Source organism: Macrobrachium nipponense, chromosome 21, assembly GCF_015104395.2.
Source record: "Macrobrachium nipponense isolate FS-2020 chromosome 21, ASM1510439v2, whole genome shotgun sequence".
Lineage (NCBI taxonomy): Eukaryota > Metazoa > Arthropoda > Malacostraca > Decapoda > Palaemonidae > Macrobrachium > Macrobrachium nipponense.
Genome location: NC_087212.1, coordinates 36,633,190 through 36,656,749, shown reverse-complemented (window position 1 = coordinate 36,656,749; position 23,560 = coordinate 36,633,190). Strand labels below are relative to the sequence as shown.

General features: G+C 35.4%; 2 protein-coding genes across 9 annotated transcripts in view; one reads left to right on the top strand and one right to left on the bottom strand.

The window, feature by feature from the left end:
* The window catches only part of LOC135197935 (MICOS complex subunit MIC60-like), a 121,725-nt gene extending 118,269 nt beyond the window's left edge, over positions 1-3,456 (bottom strand). For all 7 annotated transcript variants that reach the window (XM_064225207.1, XM_064225208.1, XM_064225209.1 and 4 more), the window contains exons 1-2: positions 3,299-3,456; positions 797-946 (exon numbers count right to left, since the gene is read on the bottom strand). In XM_064225207.1, coding sequence (XP_064081277.1) covers positions 797-946; positions 3,299-3,343 — 195 coding nt within the window. In that variant the 5' untranslated portion in view covers positions 3,344-3,456. The remainder of the gene's footprint in view (positions 1-796; positions 947-3,298) is intronic.
* Positions 3,457-8,319: 4,863 nt separating this feature from the next.
* The window catches only part of LOC135197934 (adapter molecule Crk-like), a 140,085-nt gene continuing 124,844 nt past the window's right edge, over positions 8,320-23,560 (top strand). The window contains exons 1-2 of one of the 2 annotated variants that reach the window (XM_064225206.1): positions 8,320-8,624; positions 20,855-21,193. Coding sequence is in view for 1 of the 2 variants with exons in the window: in XM_064225203.1 (XP_064081273.1) it covers positions 21,150-21,193 (44 nt within the window). In the remaining variant the exon portion in view is untranslated. The remainder of the gene's footprint in view (positions 8,625-20,854; positions 21,194-23,560) is intronic. The other variant, XM_064225203.1, reaches the window with a different exon arrangement.

Below are 23,560 nucleotides of genomic sequence, written 5' to 3'. Positions count from 1 at the left end.
GAAACTTTTAGCTATGTAATTATGTAATTACTTTGTAAGTTACCTATATAAAATCAATATGGACACATTGTCCCTCATCCCCACCACCAGGACATAAGGACTACTAAATCTCAACATGTTACTGATTATGAAACTGGTTTACCAAATGTATCCTGCTAATGGCTATACAGCTCTGCGAGCTGTATAATCCTTTCCCCCCTGCTTGTTAACTAAATCACTACGGACACATTGTCACTCAACAACAATATGAAAACACTCATAAAACAGTCTTGGAATTGTAAGGCTCGTAGCACCACTTGTCTTTCTAAAATATGAGTAGCAGATGAGGATAACCCTCACCTACACACCCTTAAGAACTGCTGTGAAGAGATTCATGTTGACCAACAACCAAGCGAGATCCTCAAAAATCTCCCTGCTCACAGAACAAGCTGGGTGGGACGATCATTAGGAGCTGATTAGTGCCGCTTCAGTTTACACCAAAGTGGAGACTGAGGGAGTTAGTACTTGTGCCAGATGAACTTTTCCTATAAAAGGACAGGTGGCTGATGACAACTACCAAAACCTAGTTGGTTGACAAGAGTATCTAGGTGCTCAATTTGCTACTTGGGGATGAGACTTGACTAATGAGAAAGGTAAATAATAAAGATACTCGAGGTGCAGTAGCACCTCAATGTTACACGTTTTGCAAACTGGCTTTCTGATAAACAGCCAAGTCTGTTAAGTAACAAAGACTCTACGTATACCACAGCCTGAACTTGAATACTTTCTAGACATCTTACTACTAACAGTAATTTACCTTTCTATTTTCAGGGCTCCAAGATGAGTAGCCAACAACACCCGCAACTCCAGTTGTTGCTACAGCCGCTCCTATTAATACCTTGCCACTACCTCCACCACCTCCTGAGTAGGTGGATTGTAACCGTCGTCCACCTCCTGCTCGGACAACCTGAAAAGTTGTTAACTAGTGTTAATCCTTTATTCTGTAACAAAAATTTTAAATTATTATTCACTAAAAGACTACAAAGTAAAACAAAATACATAAATTTACTTACTGAATGATTAAATAAGCATTTCTAGATCACATCAAGAAGCAAAACAATGTTTACATCTTCATGCATGAATGACTCCATTGAGCTTAACCCTACTCTTGGTGTGGATGCAGCAACAAGGTCACCTCTTCGAGACAAACCATTGCACTGAAACCTTTGGTGAAAAAGGTTTGCAAAACTAAAGTAATTAGGTTACAATTTGTGTACTTCTTTGATTGGAGTTTATGAATGATAATGCTACCTACAATAAAAATTTTAAAACATTGTACACTATATGCAAGAAGTTTAAAGGTATCTTTTTATTTTAGTAGTATACCTAATACATACTGAACTGAGCACACCACAAGGAGCGGGAAATATAAACTGAACTTGGCCTGTAAAAAAAATATTGCAACTGAATTTTTCCCTAAGAAAACGAAGACTTTGATTATATAATGGACTGACCAGTTTGAAATAAACTTAGCTGTTCTGCCTTCCAAAGGGTAGCTATACCAAGGAAAGCAATAGTGCTAAGGCCTACATATTATGTTAGGTCAAGACTATATGTGAAGCCTGAGCAAATTATACTAGTTACTTCGATTCATTTTGGAGTCTTCAATGTTTCTTCAAAAGTAATCTAACTTGACTGTTTTCTCTTTTTCCTTGGTAGAAACCAGAAAAGCTGCCATGCAAAAGCTTTACACTTGCAAATTAAATCAGGAACTAAATATTGAAGAAGTGGAAGCAAAACTATGTACAATCCTGACAGATATGGAAGAGCAAAAGGTCATTTATCATTGATAATGTAAGTGTCTAAGAGCACCAGGGTGTATTTAGGACCAGCCAGTCATTACAATAACAATGCAACATCATACTTTAGCTTCCTATTCTTAGCCAACATCAAAATTAATATCAGAAATGCCTGGATGACAGTCATTTTGGAGTCTTTTCTACAGGGATTATGGGGGTCAAGTCAGTAATGTATGGAAGTCAAGTGATGTATTATCTGATCAAAATATGAAGGCTTGCATAATTTTTGAAGTCCAATGTTACTGTTTTGCTGATTTTTTTTTATTTTCTTTGACACTGGGGGGTGTTCTACTGATGTAATGCATGCACTATTCACAAATACTTATGGGAGCTTGTTGAGTTTTTTTTATTATTTACAAGCAATCGCCAGTTATCGTGACGACAACCAAAAATCAGCAATAATAGCGTGTCGATCCTCTGTTATTGGCTCTGCGCCCCTTGGCACATAGTATTTTGCGCCACCTTAGATTAACCACCCTAGGTTCACTTAGATCTAGAAAGGGTAAGTTAGGATTGTGCATTTTAAGTCAGATTATGAGGGGAGGTGCAGGGCTATGTAAAGCCCAGGGACACTGTGCATCACAGTAACTGTCCATACAACATTTTTATGCCTTTCTAGATACTAGGCTAGTACATATAATTTTTTTGAAGTGGATGTTACTGTAACTACAAATAAGCCTAAACTATGCATTTTTTGTTAGCCTAGATTCTGTTATCATTTCTACATTCTTTAAATTTCTGAAATGTGCATTGGTGCTAGTCTTTAGTTTTTCCCACAGCTAAAAGCCCTCATTTCCCTCTGGGACCCAAGTGATTTGTATCAATGTATAAAGAATTAAAAAATAACAAGAATCAAAATACTTTTGCAGATGGACTAGCTAGGCTAGTAGTAGATAGAAGATAGCCTACACGTACCATAGCACTGACAGCCTTGCCTAGCTAGTATACCTAGGCTATTTACCTAGCCTAGTAGCCTACCTACCTAGTAGGTTACCTACAAAGCTATGCCAACACAACAATAAACACGGAACTGGGAGTTATATACGTATATGACAGTCCTGTCCAAGCAAACTCTGATAAACATAAGCATTCTCCAAGAAGTTACGTAACAGCGACGTCTCTCGAAGGATTAGGAGACCCATTTGCCGTGTTGACATGCAGAAAATGGATGGAGCAGTTGGGCATGCAAATTTACACTTTTCCTTACAAAGTTGTTGTTTACGATTGTTCTAAGGTTTCTAATGACAGGCTACAAGTGTGTTCTACATATGAAAGATAAATGACAACAGCAAATTGATAAGGCCTATCATTGCAAGGTCAATTAGCAATGGCAATCTCATCAGCTGATCATGCAAAGGAAAACAAATGAAAACAACCCTGATTTTCAAATCCATGCGAACACAAACTACGAGACAAATGACAACAGCTGATACATGGAAGACCCCTGGAAGTCGTCTCACCTTCGATGTTACATGAGAATTAAGCCTGGAGGTTAATCGTAGCATTTTAATGCCGCAACCGGTAAATCTTTCCAGCAAGCGGAGGAGGCAGACGATCCCACCACAACCACCGTCACTTCCGTATTTTCTACCTCACGCGATTCGAAGATTCATTTCTCGTATTGTTTTTCGTTCTATCTCTGTTATAGAGTGACAATGAATGCTCAATTATACACGGCATTTACAGGTTAGTCAAAGTAGCAAAATAAAGAATGCGTACGTAACAACTTCAATACACCCAATGACAAGTCAAATTTAGATTTATCCTCCATTGTTCAGTGAAGAAGTGAGCGTATTTTAGCTAAGGAAAAACTGTTAGAGAAGGAAACTTTGAAGTTAAGAGCATAGTATGACTTACTAAACTGGACAATGAGGTTACTGACTTAATGAAAAGAGAGAACTGTGGTGCTGTCACACTAAACACACGGGCAGGGAAATATATACAAATGCTCTCTGTGTAGACTATGGAAAAGGAAAAGAGCATTATTAATTAGGATATTGACCATGTTGTTTAAATAAACACTAGCGCTTGCCTGTTCGCACACACACGCAAAATATATCCATTTTCGTCTCCCTTTCATCATCATTATCACCAACTAATAAACTTTCATATTTCCACTATGACATCATTCCTAACTCTACCCTACCATCTGACTCCTAACATTCTTCTTAAAGCTTTATTTTTAAAATGTCCTTACAATGGTTTCTGCCATACAGCCATCCATGTCCTTATGGTAACACAGAAGCACAAGGCCCATTTATAATATTTTTTTATTTATTCAATCTATTTGACTTCCATATCTCATTCGGCCTGCCCATTGCTTCATTTAACATATATGGTATTTTACTAAAATCCAACTCACGACACACACACATACTTTAATATATATATATATATATATATATATATATATATATATATATATATATATATATATATATATATAGTGTGTGTGTGTGTGTGTGTAACATTTTTAAAAAGTATTGTATGAAAAGATAATGGAACCGTAGTATCTCCTATAGAAGCCACGACTAAAAATATAAAAAGTTCTAAGGCTGAAAATGAGAACACCAGAAGACACGGTAAAGCAAGAGAATGACAATACTATCTTTTGACGCCATTCCCTCTAGCAGACATTGAAACAGCTATATATATTCGTGAAGTTGTAGATTTACACCAAAACAACAATTATAAACATGAGCCTACAAAACAGTGTTGCCTGATAGTGAGAAAGTGTTAAATCAGTTTTTAAGAGTAAGAGAGGTAAATTGGCTTTAGATTCTTATGGGGTCATAGACCAACATGTAGTCCTTCATTTTTTTTTAATTACTGAAACAGTAATAACTCGGAAGCTTGTTAAGCGTTCTGAAGATCTTAATTTTCATATTAGTAAATCTGTAGGTCTAAAGAAAAGAATATATGGCTTTACAGAAAGAGCATTGTGTTCTGATGTGAAATGCATGAGTAACTATACAATTGTAATATGTAGTAGACCTTAGTGCAACCTTCAGTGAAGCTGTACATGAACTTGTGTTACAAACACTAAAGAAGGTATGGTATTTGTCGAGAGGTGAATCGTAAGGTAGTGTTTTTGGACCTACGAAAACAAGACGAAAGAGGCATTATATAGAAGAGAAGGAGCTGAAAATAAATAAGGGGAAACATGTCAAAATGAAATCTAATGAAACTGATATTACTGCAGTAAAAATCAACAGTGCAAATGATAATTATTAAAGGAACTTAATTATAAGTGGCAACTGTGACTAACTTGATATAACAAATCTTATGGTAACTGTTGTGAAAGTAAGAATAACTGCATTAATCTGTAGCTTTCGTGAAGAAAGGTTGAAATAGAGATGAGCTGAAATGCTAGTACATAACGATGTTACGAAGAAGACTGATTTCTGAAACTATTACCATAACGATATACCAAATTATTGGCTAAAGAAATTACGTACACGTACAAGTTCGAATTATAAGAAAATCAAACTGAAAATGAATAAGTCCCCATGGGAAAGAGCAACGACCATCTCAACTGAGCCTCATATATTACCTACCTTTGAGTTGCCTAGAAAATGTATGATCCAAATGATCCAAGAGGTCTTTCTTTGGCGATATATCACATAAAGCAAGGACACCGAAAATAGATCTATTTTTTGGTGGTCTCGGTATAATGCAGTATGAGCCGCGGTCAATGAAAACTTTAACCACGGTCCAGTGGTGGCTTGGCCCATATCGTTGCCAAATGTACTATTATGGTTAAATTTAATCTTAAATAATAATAAAAACTAATGAGGCTAGATGGGTGCAATTTGGTATGTTTGATGATTGAAGAGTGGGTGATCAACATGCCAATTTGCAGCCCTCTAACCCCAGTATTTTTGAAGATCTGAGGTCGGACAGGGAAAATGCGGACAGAAAAAGGTGTAGGCGGACAGACAAAGCCGCCACAATAGTTTTCTTTTCAGAAAACTAAAAGGAGAGATCCGCTGAAGGACGCCTTGAATATTAAAATGCTGGAGACAAGCATTACTCCTCAGATGAATATATTTGTGTATTATACATGAATCAAGTTTCTTCAAAATATACTCTGAAGGACCTTGTTATTAGATATCTCTCATATTACTGAAAATAAAATAATGTCGACATCCTTTGCCTGTCTAACATTATTAAGTTACCTTATCTTTACATTCAAGACTAAAATGATTGACTCACATTTTTTCTATACCCTTTTTGGCAAGAACGCTACTTCTCAGTCCTGTCATCCTTATTGTGTCTTCTCCATTAATCTTAAATCAGTATACTTCGAGTACACACGGTGTTATCTTCGTCACCTAGCTTGTCGTAGGAAGAATTATGTAAAGTCAACAACACAAAGTATAGGTTAACTCTCTCAACTTTTATTTTCAAACGGCTGTTGGAAAACTCACGTGTAAATTCCGAATCTCATTGTTTTATTTTTTGTTTACTTTTTGTTAAAGATTTGCACCAACAAATGATTACACACATCATGGTAGGCCTATAGCAAAGTTAAATTAGTTTTGGTTTTGCATCTGCTGTGCTTTTAAATAATAATAATAATAATAATAATAATAATAATATAATAATAATAATAATAATAATAATAAATAATAATAATCATAATAATAATAATAATAATAATAATAATGTAATATAATAATAAGATAATAATTAATAAAATAATAATAAAGCACAGAGGCTGCCAAACCAAAGCTAAAAAAACAAAAATAAATAGGGCATTTGGAATGAAAAATCTGAGAATATTGAAAATAGAAAAAAATACTAAAACTGGAATATCGGAAAGCAACGAAAATTATACTGTTGAATTTTCTTTTTAAAAAATACCATTCAGTGAAATATGTTTTCTCTACCAATTCCACACGCCACCCGCAACTCTCTTCCCGACCCTTCCATACCAATCATGGTAATATTCAACGAAGTTATTAACGTAAAAGAAGTGCAGCGGCTCAAAGCTATGTACTATCTTATAATGAATCAAAGTCGCACTATCATAAGGGCAATTTAATCAGCAACTACAAAACAAGAGTCAGTGAATCTTAAAAACATTTCCACCATGTGTATGTTTTGCATCCTAATGACTACTACTACTACTACTACTACTACTACTACTACTACTACTACTACTACTACTACTACTACTACTACTACTACTACTACTACTGTCACTGCAGTTTACAATTCTCACTGCTAAGAGAGGGAAGAAATTTCAGAGGTATTCTCTCCAGGCATAAATAAATTAATCTATGTAATATCCCTTACAGTAATATTTATAAATCCATGGCATATGATAATTAAAGTCTGAAGAGGTTTGATTATTTCCATAGAATAAGAAATATTGAGAAATGTGTCATCGATGATGACATTGGTCCTTCACTGAGTGTTCAGTAAGGTTTGATATCAACAAGCGTGCTGTGATATCTTTAAGAAAAATAATGCCAAAACCTTCTTTGGAAGTTCTTGTTCTGTTTATGCAATATATCATGACCTAGCTGTGGGTTTTCGTTGGGAAATTAATGCGAAGTGGAAAAATTCCCATTAGAATACAATATCTCATTTGCAATAACAATAGTCTACAGACCACAAACCCCACGTTTAGCATTGCCGTCGCTTAGCCCAGGTCGAGCTTCGGTCACTACTGGATCCTGTTCAATTATGTTAAATAAAGGTCCATCTAACCTAGCTTTGGAATATTGTGTAACTTACAAACTCGGCTTTGTCTCATATAACACAAATTTTATAAGAATCAAAAGATGTAACTAGAAATTTGTTAACCAGCGCTGAACTCAAATGATGAGCTAACATTTTCGAGAGGAAAAGAATGTGTTGCAGTATGCACACTGCAGTGCTACTATATCATTTTTCTTTCAGACTTTCAAGACATCTTGCATTGGATTCCTTTCTTTTCCTCTCTCTCAGCAACCATTCCCTCAAAATACGTAGCCTGCTGTAGTTTACATACCCCTCTTTCAACAAGTACCCCTAGGGATTTGTTTTTCTTAAAAATAACCCCATATGATAATAATTTTTATTTTCATCTTCCTAGAAGTTTAGGTACTTCTTAAGCTCTTACAACTCTCTCTCTCTCTCTCTCTCTCTCTCTCTCTCTCTCTCTCTCTCTCTCTCTCTCTGTAATCCTTTCAGTGGCCATTTCCTCGATCCAAACTATTTATTTCTGTATCGTTCTCTTTAACTTTAACGCTGTTCTTTCCTCATAGTAAAAACTCCGTTTGTAAAGATATAGCTTTCCGTTCATTTGCACTTGGACCCTTCAACTATGAACTAAGCACACTTTTTGTTTTAAGTATTAAGTCACCCCCCCAACCCCCCAAAAAAACACACGCACTCTTCGGCTTTTTATTGAGAGAAGCATTATTTTTATTGTGTCGATCTACTTCTAAAAGGTGATTAAAAATCACATCCTCTGACAACCAAAAGATAAGTCATTGTTTACGTGACTTTTGAAACTTGCAATAAACGTTTAAATACGCCAAAGTAAATGTATTAACAGACTTCATAGTAACAGAGAAGTTCTCAGAAACCAGCTGCTACTATCAAAGGCCCAAACGTTTGTGGAGAATGAAGGGAAAAAATAAAATGATTTCCCACGAAAGTCCGGGAAGACGTGGTGCCATCTAGCGACTGAGGAGTAAACTTGCTATATTTACTTGTTCTCTGGTGGGGAAAGGAAGGGTTGTTCGCAGCTCCTATAACACCATATCATCCCTTCTAACCTCGGTACCAAAGGTAGTGTATTTTCGGGCTCTTTTCGCGATTTCAAGATGTTCCTTGCGCTTGTCGTTCATCTTATTGAAATCCCAGAGGGGGAGATATGATGGCGCGAAGGAGGAGGGTGGGTTTACGATAGGAGTTAATTGAGCCGTTTTAGTCGGCGATGGGGTTGGGCAGATTGTTAAAACTTCACCGAAGTTTGGCTGAAGTAATTTGAGATTCGTGTTATACGATGGTCTCTTGAGAAGAACACGCAATTTTCTATCATATGGTTGGTGCCGAAGGGCACGGTGTAGTCGAGGGGTTGCGTTTGTCTTTGTATTCACTGGTACATTTGCAAGAGTTCCTTAGACTAGGCCTAGTCCCATGTTTCGTAATACTTTGACGTTAAAGACCACCAGATCTCAGATCCTAATTAATAACTGATACAGTTTAGATATGGAGCGTTAGATATTGTCATGCAGCCAAGACCTGTAACCACCCTAGGCTGATTAGGCTACAAATTGAATGGATGGGTGCCACATCATCGGCTGACCCTAGGCCTGTTCACTGCGAGTTAAACTTTTCTTTAAACAGTTTAAGTTTATAATAATTCTTTTGGTTTCTGTTACAGACCAAATATAAAAACGGTTTTTGATAATTTCCTAATTACCTACCTAGCCTATGCAGCATGACTGCAATACCTATTAGGTATCTAGGTAGTAGTGAGACAGATTTGCACTCACTTAAGCCTACCGTAGGCTGCTTTGCTAGCTGTAGGCTTATCTTGCACTGCATCAGATGGCCTTCAATTATCTTTATTCAGGTTTTGCTTAGTTTAACATACTGCCTTTAACTATTCATTATAAAAAGTTCTGAACTTGATTTACTCTAAATTTAAGCTAAATTCAGATCTAACCAGTCAAAGAAAACTATAATTGTTCATACCTGGTAGGCTAGCTCATTCAGATTAGATTAGCCTACAGGGGGAGATTGAAAATGGGGAGGGTTGGTCTGAGTTTTGATTTCTTGATTTTTAAGAAATGTTAACTCAGTTGCTCAGAATTCTATTATAGTGTTTTAGGCATCTATAGATTATGATATTGGATAGGTTTAAAAGTAGATGACAGATTACAGACCTCTTCTGTCAATTGTATACCATAAGAGAATATTATCTGGTCAGTGAATGCTTAAAGGATCTTGGCTGCCTTCTATAAGACAACTTTTTGTAACACTGTCACTTTTGTATATGATATGCTTAATTTATACAAGTACTTGTTTGGAGAACTGTTTTTTTATATGTTTTATGCGTGTGGAAGTAGTTTAGGTCAAGAAGTTAATTGCTCTTTTTAATTTCTTAACTTTTACATAAAATGGCTCCAAGCTCTTAAAACAAATTAAACAGTTCGGAAAAAATTAAAGGTATAAGAAATTGTGATTATACATAAAAAATTGTTATAGTAGAATGGCAGTCAAGAATATTTAAGCATATATCCACAAAGTTAAAATGAGCTGTTTTGTTCACTGATCTTTCATGCATCTCTTGAATTATTTTATTTTTTTGAAATTTAATTTTTGGTTTATTATCCTGATCAAAGAATATTTTGTTATTAGTGTATATTTGATAATGTCGATGTGTCATACATACTTTGGTAGCATACAACATGAAATACCCTTAATTTATAAGCTAATGATTATATAATTAAGTTGAAATTATTTTATTTATTAGTTCATTTACAGTAGAGCATACAAATGTAATATCTATTGTAATGTAGCATTATTTTATTATTACTAGTAGCAGTACTGTTTGGTAAAGAAGTGGCATTGTATGTTGAAGTGAATAAGTACTTTACTTAAAGAGTAGCAATTTTAATTTTTATAAAAGAACATCTCTCTAAATGTTAGTTTATTTTGTAGTTATTAGGATTTCCTTATGGGACAAGGGATATTGAACTATAAGGATTGTAGTTAATAGGATGATCCTTATCGGACAAAGGTTATTGCAGTATATAAGGATTGTAGTTAATAGAATTTCCTCATCGGACAAGGGTTATTGCACTATAAGGGCTGTAGTTAATAGGATTTTACATATCAGACAAGGGATATTACACTATAATTATGGATCTTTTATTTATGAGGAATTTTAGGTTAAAGAAATATGTAGATTGGTAAATTAAGTGCTGTACACTGAATAAGGAGTGCTTAATGCAGCAGCCTACTTTTTGTAAAGATAACAGGATTTTGTGGTTATTTAGGTGAATGTTGTATTTTTCTTAGCAGTTCAGTTGAACTGTGGGTGCTACTTTGGCTTGTTATCTATGCGTCACTTACTTACTAAACATTGCAGAAGAGCCAAAGGACGCCATGTATAGCGCTAGCCACTCAGGGATCAAAGTATTATAGCATGTATACACATTTCTATATTGTGTGGTCCACAAATTATGTTAATAGATGAATAATAAATGATATCTTTGTAACGCTGTCTACTTTGAATAATAAATGATATCTTTGTAACGCTGTCTACTTTATATTTACCATACAGTGTTTAGTACGAGAACCTCGGAGTAGGTGATGCATTGATAACAAGCCAAAGAAGCACCAAACTGTTAATGAATTTTAATGGTCACTCAGATTTATTGTAAATCTCATTCTTATCTGTTACTATTATGAATTTTACTGATAATTATTAGCAGTATTTGTAATGTACCATTCGGAGTTTGATGGGATTAGAGTACTAGTATATGGAATTTTTTCATTCTTTTTAATGTGGCTAATATATTCAAGAAAAGTGGTAGAAGGTATTAGTCTTTAAACTGAAAGCAAGTATTTTTGAATAAAATTGCTCTGTTTAAATCTGGTTGTGACCACCTTAGTTGTCTATCAGATATATATGTAATTCACCTCTTAGTTTAGAAGAGACAGTGGATTTTTTAATCTGCCCATTCCCAGAGAGGAGTTGAAACTGGGGGCCTTATGTTATTTATTATTTTGAATTTTATGTTGGTAGAGGACAATGTAAAATTTGAAGGAAAAAGAGAGAGAATCATTTTGAAAGGTAAACATCTGTTTAGAATTGAAATTATTAAGAGGTGCAATGCAAGTAGCAAACACGTGAATGAGTGATCTTGTTAAAATGCTACAGTAATACTGTATGGGGGCTTGCAGTACATATTGCTTAAGTTCAGTACTATTTTTGCTTAGGAAGTACAGTGGGGTCCTCTTTTGTCTCTGGGTGGTATGCAATAACATATTCAAAGTTGGTAAAACCAATATTAAGGTCTTTGCAAGTAATTCAGTGAATATTTTAATTCTTCAGAACATTATTCTAGCGTGCAATGAATATGCACTACTTTATACAACAAAAAATTTATTTAATTAACAAGATAATTTATGTACTTGGTAAGGCTTTCATTGGACATAAGATTTTATTGCCAATTTATGTACTTGGTAAGGCTTTCATTGGACATAAGATTTTATTGCCTCTCTTGATATCAGTTTTATTAGTTTATTATGGCAATTCACTAAGTTTTGATAAGGGTAGTATTGACCAATAGCAGCCCCAAGTTATTCATGAGGAAATTGAAAACTATTCTTGTAGATATTCGTATTTGATCACTTCTGAAATTCCTTATTGGGTATTGAGTAATGTTTGGATGTGGATGTAATAGCCATCAATATTTTTCTTAAACTGTGCAGTGCTTGTTTGTTTCAAATTTTTATATGATTATGGGACTGCTCATTTAAGTAAGAAGATGCAGAAATACTTCTTGAAATACAGCAACAAAATTTTGATTGCGATATTTATTTTGCATCTGAATTCGGTGCCAAGAGAGTGCAAAGTTTTTCATAAAATAGAATGGGAGCATGCTGCTGAGTGAATGCTGAGATTTTGTGACTATGTTGATGATAAAAAAAAAAAATGCATGCATTAGTAGAAAAAATATGCAAAGATGCTTAGGATGGTTCATGTTTTGGTCTGCCTGCCTTTCTAAGATGAAATTTTCATAAAGTAGTATGGGATACTGTATGGAACCTATTGTATCATACATGGAGTTATATTTGTAGACATTTTTGCACAGTTTCAGGTTTTGCTGCTTTTTCATATTTGTTACATTAAGTTGTAATAGCTTTTTAGTCCATTAAAACTATTTTTTACCTACATGTTTGGTCATTTGTGAAGTTCATCCAAATATTTTGTAGAAATTTATGTGCCATTGACAAACTGTTGAATCCTTTGTGTAAATATTGTGAGTTTGGCAAGCTGTGCATTAGTTTTCAGTTTTTAGTTAATTTATTTAGAGACAATTTTTACCAGGTTTACGTTGCAAAGAAGTAGGAAATGTTAGGTTGGAAAAATTATTGAATTGTTGCATATGGCACATAATAATGATCAAATGTCATTATTTGGGGAATATCAAAGATGTCAGTGGTACTGTATATGTAGCAGTGGTTATGATAATATTGTTGATGAGAACAAGAGCATCATTATTATGGGGATGTTTAAGTAGTACACTAATTTACTGGTATATAGTTAATAATGGGTTTTAGATTTTATGAGTTGTTTAACCTTAGTAGTTTCACCATCAACCTCATTTTCCATATTGTTTTTACCTCAGATTTTCCATTTAAGATGTTAAAATATGAAATTAATTCTCGCCCTTGTTTCTTCTCTTACAATTTCTTCTTAGATTCTCATCTCATTTAGAACTTATTCTGCATAATTTTTCATGATTTCCTGGTTCCTCATACTGTTCTTCATTTTGTAATAGCTGTTAATCATAGCATTCCTCTTGGCATACCTTTTCAAAATCATCTCCATTTTATCAGTCAGCACCCATGTTGTCTGCTGCATGGAGTATTAGAGGAGGCTTTATGTATGATCATAAGATTTTGTTCTTTTCTAATAGGACACTTGCTATATATTTACTGCACTTCCATCTCAATACCTGCTTCATGTTTTAGCTTGTCCCCCCTCCTGAGACCTGTCCTTCCACTCCCAGTGATGAAGGGAATTACCCTATTTTCCGAGTTGTCAGAAAGGATCTATGTAATCCAAATGACATTTTTAAGTATTCATAATTCCTGGAAGATACACATTGAATTTTTTGCATGTCTTTCATCAGATTTTATCTGTATGGTATGTGTGGTGTGAAGGTATGTATTATAAAATATGTAATGTATAGGCGAGTGTTTCTTGAAAAAAGTTTGTTTTTATAAAATCTACTTACTAACACCGTCAGTTACATTGCAACACCAATTTAAATTAAAGTCAGTCATAATACTCCATCTCCCTCGCTTACACCATTTGTTTTTCTTATACATTTCGGGATCAAAAGTCTTTTAACTCCAAGTATCTGGTCGCAATCCTGAGCATCCCTTGTGATACCATATGTTACATTTGATACACTTACTGAGATCGCCTCAGCACCTTTTGTATCTTCCCTGTTACTGGATCCTACTCCTTCTCAAAGTTCACAGTTATGTGGCATTATCATTTCCATCATTTCCTTTTTTTGGAATGATACTTCCGTACTTGCCTTATGGTAAATACTTCTTATCTTGTTTTCTCTGACACGAAGCCAGACTGACATTTGTATGGAATCATAGAGGTTTTTGTTGACATCATGAGAAAATTTTTAGCCTTTTTATTTATTTATTAATTATTGTTGCAGTGGATCTTCCTAGTTGGTTTTTTCATAAGTATTGAATTGTATTCGATAACAGTTTAATGGAGGTGGAGAGCTGTTCGTAGGTTTATGAATTAGTTTATAGATTCTCATGTTGCTTTCACGAGGGAAGTTCATAAGTGAGAATGGAGCAGGGGAAAGTTAGAGGATTTGAATAGCAAGGTAGAAAGTGTTCAAAGAAGTTTGTGAAAAGTGAAATGTATAAATGAATGGAGTTGTAGGCTAAAAGTACATTGCAGAAAATCTCGAGTCCATCTGCAGTGTTCTGTATAGGGCATGATTCCTAGTTGGGTTAAATTTAGGAGTTAGTACAGTGCATATTATCCTGTATACTTGTTACTTCTTTTTCCAGAGTTTTTGGAGATAGGACTAGCATTTTGTCTGCGTTGCTATCGCATTTGATTCTGCTCACTTTCCCATTGGTATCGGGTACGATACAATGGTGATTACAAGTAGGGTTTGTTATTACATTTGATATAGGTGTGGGCTTTTAATTTGTTATTTGTTCTGTATATTTAAAAAAATATATCTATGGAGTAGAGTACAAAAAAAGTACAGTATCCCTGCGACAGGAAGAAACAAAAGAAGAGATTGTCTACAGTGCATAGTGATAGTTTTTTTGTATAATTTAGAAAGAATGTTTGTTACATGGTAGGGACATAACTATGCTAAAGACCTCTTGCGCTATTCGAATTATTTTTGTTTTTTTGTTTTTGAATTGCAAATGTTTAATACTACTCACAAGAGGATGTTACACCACGTTTCTCAGTACAGTATGTTAGTCATGGGCAAAGAGCTGTCGTGTTTTGCATGTTGCTTTGATTGTTATAAAGGAACGGAATGTTTTGTGTTTGTTTGGTAGAATTAAGTAATGGTTCATTATATTTTAAAGGATTGTTGAGGGATGCGTTTTTTTAAAAGAAATCATTGATACCTTGTAGAATATTCAAGTTGTAACTTCATATGTAGAAAAAGATGTTAAACTCATGTAGTTAGATATTTCGTGGAAGCAAGAGTGGTTGTAAAGTTAATATTCACTGCTTATGTTAAAGATAGTCATTATTAGGTCAGCTGAATCATTAGACAGTTCTGATTACAACACTTGCTCATTTGGCGTCCTCTAAGGAAAAATTTTCATCCTACATAAACGAAGCTTCCATTTGTCCCCAATTTTTCAATGTTTCCAAACAACTTTCTGCTCTTGGGTCCTTGTTTATAGCATTTAGTGTTCAAATTTTACTGAAGTCATTTCGTTTGAAATGTATTTTTTGTGGTAATACTGAAGTAGTCTTAGCTGAAAAAAGTTGATGATCGTTCCTTCCAACATTTGAAGAAAACTTGCTTAGGTTTTATATTACAGTACATGAAATTAGTTAATTAAATTTCTCATACCGTCATACCGTAGAGGGAGATCATTTTCAGATCCAGAGCAGTTTGGATCAGCAGGGTTTTAACAAGATAAACTGGAGAGGCGTAGCTCCTGTGTTGTAGATTGGTGGTCACAACATGCACTTACATTCTTTGTTACACATTATGACTACGAATAGGTTTTTTGTAATGTACTGTAGCTGTAGTAGATTTCAACATTCTTTGATGTTTGAAAAAATTGCCACAAAGATTTGACATGTTCAAGAAATGTTTTGCATCCTTTCTTCTTCACCTCTATGTAAATTGCCAAGATACCTTACCTGGGTTATTATATCACTTTGAAAATGGAACGCACTGGAAATTGATTGGCAGAATCCTCTATGGCTACTATTAGTGAAGAAGCAATGGTACTATTAATATCATTTATATGCCCTCTGCTTTGTTCTGTGGTGTCCTTCATCTCCTCTGGTGCCTTACGTCAGATTAACATTTAACATCCTAAACAGAGTTGCTTCCGTATTTAATGTAATGTATGTATTTTAAACGATTCTGTATCATTTTGTAAGAATTAGTTGAATTAATTCTTTCTGAAGATGCGTGACGGGAGTTTCTTTTCCGTAGAGATTCCTGTAGAAATTGCTCTCGTAATGTTAATGCAGCGTCCGTTCGGCCCCTACTTGCAACCCCTTTCATTTCTTTTGCTACACCCTCGTTCATATTCTCTGTCTTCTATCCCACTTTCTTCACTCGACAATTATTTCATCATTATTTTCTTTCAGCGCTGAATGGTCTTATAAGTCCCAACGTTTTGTCTTAAATGTTATATTCAATTCAATTTCCGTAGAGATATTTGAGACCCGCGCCGGTATATCCTAAAGAATCAAACCGCTAAAGAGAATGGTCTCTTGCAAATGAAATCTCTCTTTTGTAGCAGATAAAAGAGCTTGAGTAAGATAACCATGGAGGATTTAGTTGCATTTACTAAAATTCCCCGGGCGCTTTGAAGTGTTAGTTCACCAACAAATTCTCATTAATTCTTTTACACCAAGGAGTGTGATTCCAGCTAAAGCCAGGAAAGTTTTTAAATTTATATAAGCATGTGATATGTCTAATCTGATTATAGCAATGTGCGTCCGATCTGTGTGTGTGTGTGTGTGTGTATTCTAAGTTCTTACATTAAAGGTGTAAAAGTAATCGCCATAACCTTGGACTATTTGGTTGCCAGATTAACATTCCAAAGGTCTACCACGAGAAGTCAATTTGTAAGCACTCGTGCGATCAGGCACATTATTAAGTGGGGGGAGGAGACACGAGTAAGAATTTATACATAAAGAAATTAAAACAATTAAGAAATTTAATAGTTGAGTGAATGATCTTGTATATTCGCTTTGCAAATATTGTGTGGGCATAGAAATGAACCCAATAGAACCATAAGCTTTTGTATACAGTTGAACACCAGCTACAATGACTATTTACGGTATAAAAGCATAACAATGATGTTGCTCTTTTCTCAAGCATTTCATAAGCGACAGGATCACTTTTATCTTGTTGATGAGAGACGAGGCCATATGAACAAATTCTACAAATAGTGGAATATTGCACTGTGTCACCTATGTTTTTGTTGTATCCGAATGAAAGGAGGACGAAGCTGTTGAAATGTACTTCGAACATAGGGTTTAAAGAATAATTAAAAGAGTGGGAAATTAAATGTGGAGATAGGCAGAAGCGGTAACGCGGTTAGCAAGAGTGTTGGTTGTAGCGTAAGTGTTTTGAGATGGTTTGGTCATGGATATGGAGTTGAAGCAGACCTGTGGAAGAAAAGGGCGTTAATTCCCGTAGGTGGATAGCGTAGTTATGCACCTTACATGGCGCACTGTAGGCATTACTTGGGTTCTTTGCAGCGTCTTTCCTTCCCGTTGCTACAACCCCTTTCATACCTTTTACTGTGCCACCGTTTATATTTGCTTCTTGTGTCTGACTTTCCACTCTCCTACAGTTGTTTCATAGCGCAGCTGCGAGGTTTTCCTCGTTACACCTTTTAATCTTTACTCTCAATTCCCTTTTATCGCTAATTGACCTCATAGGTTCCAGCGCTTGGCCTTTGACCCAATTATATATTCAAATTCCAATTCCAAAAATGTGGTATTGTCCAGGAAGCGCTTAAGGGTTGTGCAAGATCAAGGTGAATAGCGGCCATGAGTACGTGATTCAGCATATTTACGATGGGCATTTAAATTAGGTTAAGGAACGACTCATGTTATGGAAGTTTCCTGCACTGTGGTTCATTCACGAATCATCACTTCGAGTATGAACGTAGGCCAAGTAAAAATGTGGGAATTTTTTAAAGGGAAAAATAAGGTAGTCCACGCATTTTTATAGAAATCACCAGGTAGTCAGATGTCTACGACACAAGCTCCTGTTGAGAAGTAGGTATGCCAACAGGAAAAAGCGCTTGCAATGACTGGCTTATCCCATTATTGGCTGTCACGTCACGATTATGTATTATCCCGGGGCGTGAGAGGGTTTTGTATGCATCCAGAATATTTTTGTTTTGTATGATTTGCCACCATACGGATACCTCTGGAAGATTTTAATGGAGTAACAAATTTGTGAGGAAATTAAGGATGAGGGTCTGTCTGTAGTTATAAAATGTGGGTGTTTTGATCGGGAATGAGTGAAGCCATTGATTGTGTTTCTTGATGAAAACAGTGGCGTGTTTGATAAACCTGAATTCCTTCTAATATGACAACGTACTCGGACTAGATTACTCGGGAGCTCCGTGCACACTGAAGGCTTATCAGCATACGAGAGCCTTTGACATATTTTATTCAGTTGACATCCCCATGTGCTCCGGCGCTTGTTAGATATTCAGTTTGTCCTCATTCACACTTGACAAAAGCTCAGAGCTCAGTTGTTTTCAGTAGCTTGTGTGCTCTTTTCATTTGTAAACATTCTGCCGCCTCCTTTTCCTCCGTTCACGCAAAATACCGTAAACCGTTGTGAACCATCATTTCGCCGTTAGTGTTACCTTACGCCATAATTCTTTCATTCTCTTAACCTTTTCTATTATAAAAATATTCTGCTTGCTCGGGAAACGTGCCTTTGCTCAAACGTTTGTCGTGTGTGGGTCGTAAACAATAGGAACAAATGGTCTAGCGCTTTGATTCAAAGTGATCCGCCGCTTATGTTGGCCGTTGGCCTATTACTTCATCACAGTCTGATCATTTAGTCGTTAATTGCCACAATATTATCAGGTTATCGCTGGTATTAGCGAAGATTTGGATTTTCCAGTAATTCTCCTTTTATTTTCTCTTTTTCTATGACGGATTATCAGCACTTCTCTTAAACGATCCATGTATCCTTTGTATTATACGTATATATATATATATATATATATATATATATATATATATATATATATATATATATATATATATATATATATTTCCCATCTTATTAATTTCTTATTTTTGCTGTATAAGAATCACGAAGCTCGTTGCCGTGAGGAAAGTGAAATTCATTGATGGTTTTCTTCTCGTCATATCAATTCAGGGACCTCTGGTACCTTATCTGGCCTTTCCTCTCTCCTTCCCTCATGGTTTCTGTCCTAACCCCCTCCCTACTCCCCTCCCCCCTCTCCCAACCATATTCCCGCACTCCACGCGACCTCGCCATTCAGACGAACCAGTTACATACTGGCATTCATGTTTTCATTAATGGAGTTTGCTGGGTTCTCCCCATTAAGATTCTCTCTCTCTCTCTCTCTCTCCGTTCATTGTTTAGCAGCGATGTTCTCATTGCATGGGAGGAGAACTACAAGATGCATTTAATGATTTTGAAACAAAAGAAAAACCACAGTGCGCTGCTTCATTATTTCTTAACGCAAGTTGATTTCAGAGTTCTTGAAATCAAATTCTTCATGATATCATAAGAAGTTTCAGAGGCTAGACCGCCCAAAAGTCTGAAGTTTCAGAATCTAATACGTAGAAATGTAAATCTTATTTAATATTGTTACTTACGAAAAAAAAAGTTCACTTGAATTGTATGTTGAAATGCCAACGTTTAAAATCGACTAGAATGAAAAACTCCACGATAGCTGGGATCTTGGGATTTTTGCTGATGAAGAACATTATGAAGTTCCAGTATTCATGAAATATATATATATATATATATATATATATATATAATATATATATATATATATATATATATATATTGAATAGAAAGAAAGCTCATAAATCAAGTTTAAGACGTTAGCTGTCACTTTGTCATTCTTTGGCGTAGTCTACACCTCTGACTTGACGATATTACGGTTATTATTATTATTATTATTATTATTATTATTATTATTATTATTATTATTATTATATTACTTGGCATGGGTCTAACCAACCTCCTTCGTAAAGACATGTTGGAAATGGAAGGTTCTATCATACTCGTGTATGGTTATATATATAAATATGCATACATATCAGGAATAAAACAACAAACACCCAGGGCAATATGGCCAAACTTGAGAGACTACATGTCTCATTATCAGGGCTGTAAGAATACAAAGAATTAAAATTAAGAATAGACTTTTTTTTTTTTTTTTTTTTTTTTGTTTTTTTTTTAGGAGTCCTTTTTTAATTTTTATTCTTTGGTGCATTTTGACAGCCCTGATAATGAGACATTTTACGCTGGCTGTTTGCTGTTATATTCCTACATACGATGTGTTATTTTACTTGTTAAACTTAAAATAAAAGGTTTAATTTTAAATTTTAATGCTTTTTTTTATTGTATTACGTAATTTTAGCTGTATCATTTTAAACTTATAATTTCTTGGAAGAGAGAGAGAGAGAATTTACCTGTAGATAATCACTACCCCTCGGGCGGGATCATTCGTCGGGCCCCTGCTCTCTCTCTCTCTCTCTCTCTCTCTCTCTCTCTCTCTCTCTCTCTCTCTCTCTCTCTCTCTCTCTCTCTCTCTCTGTGGATTTGTATTGTATATATAAACCTAATTTTCAATCCTCCCGGCATTTGTTCCTTTTTTTTTCTCTTTTTCTTTTTACATTCAGGAAATCGCTGAAGTGGGATTCAATTCTCTCTCTCTCTCTCTCTCTCTCTCTCTCTCTCTCTCTCTCTCTCTCTCTCTCTCTCTCTCTCATTTCCGTCCGTATCTAAGGTACTTTTTAATTTGTATGTATTTAATTTTTTCTCTCTTCTTTTCAGTGAGGGACGCGCCATGACCTTGCTGAAGTGTGAAGTGTGTCCTTCGGAGTCTGTGTTATAGTGAAGTGGTTTATATTTAGTTTGTTACAAAAGTGCAAATTGAAATAGACAGCTGTTTTTTGCTGAAGTGTCGCAAGGATGTGGTGAGGGAACCCCCTTTTTTTTTCTTTCTTTTTTTTGTTGTTGTGGGAAATAAACTCTGGAAGATTTGAAGTGCAGTGTTTTATTTATTTTTAATCTGCGAAGACGCTATTGGCGGAAAGGATTATCATTTTCGACGCTGTGAGATTATTGTATGGCGAAGATGGCGGCTACCTTTGACCCTCACGACAGATCGAGGTGAGTTTGCCCCCGATTGAGTTGTAGCTTGATGCAAGCACAGGTAATTGGCGTATTATCACATCTATTTTCGTATAACTCTAGATTGTGATACTAGCCAAAGCATATTTTATTGTCTTGTGGTAAACTTGTATTTATATATTATATATGTATATATATATATATATATATATATATATATATATATATATATATATGTGTGTGTGTTTATATATATATGTGTGTATATATATATATATATATTTGTGTGTGTGTGTGTGTATATATATATATATATATATATATATATATATATATATATATATATATATATATACACGTATATATATATATACTATATATTATATATATAATATATTTTTGGCTGTAGTTCAATTGTACCCTTGTACGCACTTAACCGGTACATTAACCTTTCCAAAACGTTGCCCCATATTTACAAACTAATTTTTTAAATGAAATGAAAATTTGTTTTGTTCTTCATACCTCATTCATGTGTTATGGTAATTAAAGGGCAATATATGTATGGGATTCCCTTAACCTAGTTTAATGGAGTGAGCCCTTCTTCACTAAGACGGCCGCCAAGCACCCACCCGTCAAATCACTCCTCACAGTTACTCCCTGGATATTAACGGTCTTGGTTAGGTGTCTTATGCGTTTTCAATCCATTGGAGGTTCGTGCTGTCAGTACACCTCATGCAGTGCACTGTAGACATTACTGAACGTTCTTTGTAGCGTCCCTTCGGCCCCTAGCTGCAACCGTTTTAATTCCCTTTACTGCACTTGCTTTCATATTTTCTTTCTTCCATCTTACTTTCCACCCTCTCCTAACAGTTGATTCGTAGTGCAACTGCAAGGTTTTCTTCCTCATACACCTTTAGAAATCTTTCCTCTCATTTGCCCTTTTAGAGGTGATTGACCTCAAATGTCCCGGCGCTTGGTCATTGGCCTAAATTCTTGATTCTATTATTATGCTTTGTCAAGTTTGGAATATTAATCATTCCCCTGTTTTCCATTTTGTATGATATAATTTGTATAATTTCGAGGACAGAAAATCGAAAATGACATCATTAGAACTTAGGTGGGGAACAGCGTCATTGCCGTGGCTAATTCAATAAAGAGAAGAAAATACACTCATAAGTTGCATTCTAATTGATATGAATATCATAAGGATGAAAATGATGTTTTTTCGAAACATTGGGGGATATTTTTCAAGACTACACCTAGTTCGTTAAAATGTGATTTAACGTTATTTGTAAGTGCATCAGTAATTTATCACGTGTTCTTCAGGTATTGTTGATACTTTCTACATATTGTCATTTGTCATTATTATTTATTGACCTTGTTAATAAAGTAGGATTAGCACTGCAATGACCTACACTAGATTTAGTCTCTCTCTCTCTCTCTCTCTCTCTCTCTCTCTCTCTCTCTCTCTCTCTCTCTCTCTCTCTCTCTCTCGTTCCGCTTCGCTAGGTAGCACCAGAACTATTACTGCGCATCCTGTAACAGTTACCATCAAGGAAATGACGAAGTACTAGCACGTCATCTGGCTGTGTTGGTAGCTACCTTTAGTAGGAAGTGAGACGACAAGGAGTCTTCCTATGCATTTTGAGGGCTTTCTGATGAAGGAGATCTTCAGACAGGAATCGACCAATGATGTATGAAGAAAGGCTTTCTGACGAGGGAGATCTGACAGGAATCTACCTATGACTTCTGAAGAAGGGCTTCCTGACGAGGAATATCGTCTGCTAGGAATCTACCTATCACTTCTGAAGAAGGGCTTCGTGGCGAGGGAGATCTGATAGGAATCAACCTATGACTTCTGATGAAGGGCTTCCTGACGAGGGAGATCATCTGATAGGAATCTCTCATGGGCTATGAAGAAAGCTTCCTGACGAGGGAGATCTTATAGGAATCGACCCATGACTTCTGCAGATGGCTTCTTGATAAGGGGAATTTTCTTATAGGAATCTAGCCATGACTTCTGAAGAAGGGCTACCTGACGATGGAAAAATTCTGATTAGAATTTACCTTTGATTTTTGAAGAAGGGCTTCCTGGCAAGGGGATCTTCTGAAAAGAATCAACCCATGACTTCTGAAGAAGGGCTTCCTGACGAGGGAAATATTCTGATGGGAATCTGTTTATGGTTTCTGAAGAAGGGCTTCTGATAGGAATTTACCTATGACTTTTGAAGAAGGGCTTCCTGACTAGGGACATCTGATAGGAATCTACCCGTGACTTCTAAAGAAATGCTTACTGACGAGGGAAATCTGATAGAAATTTACCCATAACTTCTGAAGAAGGGCTTCCTGACGAGAGAGATCTTCTGATAGGGATCTAACTATGGATTCTGAATAAGGGCTTCTCCT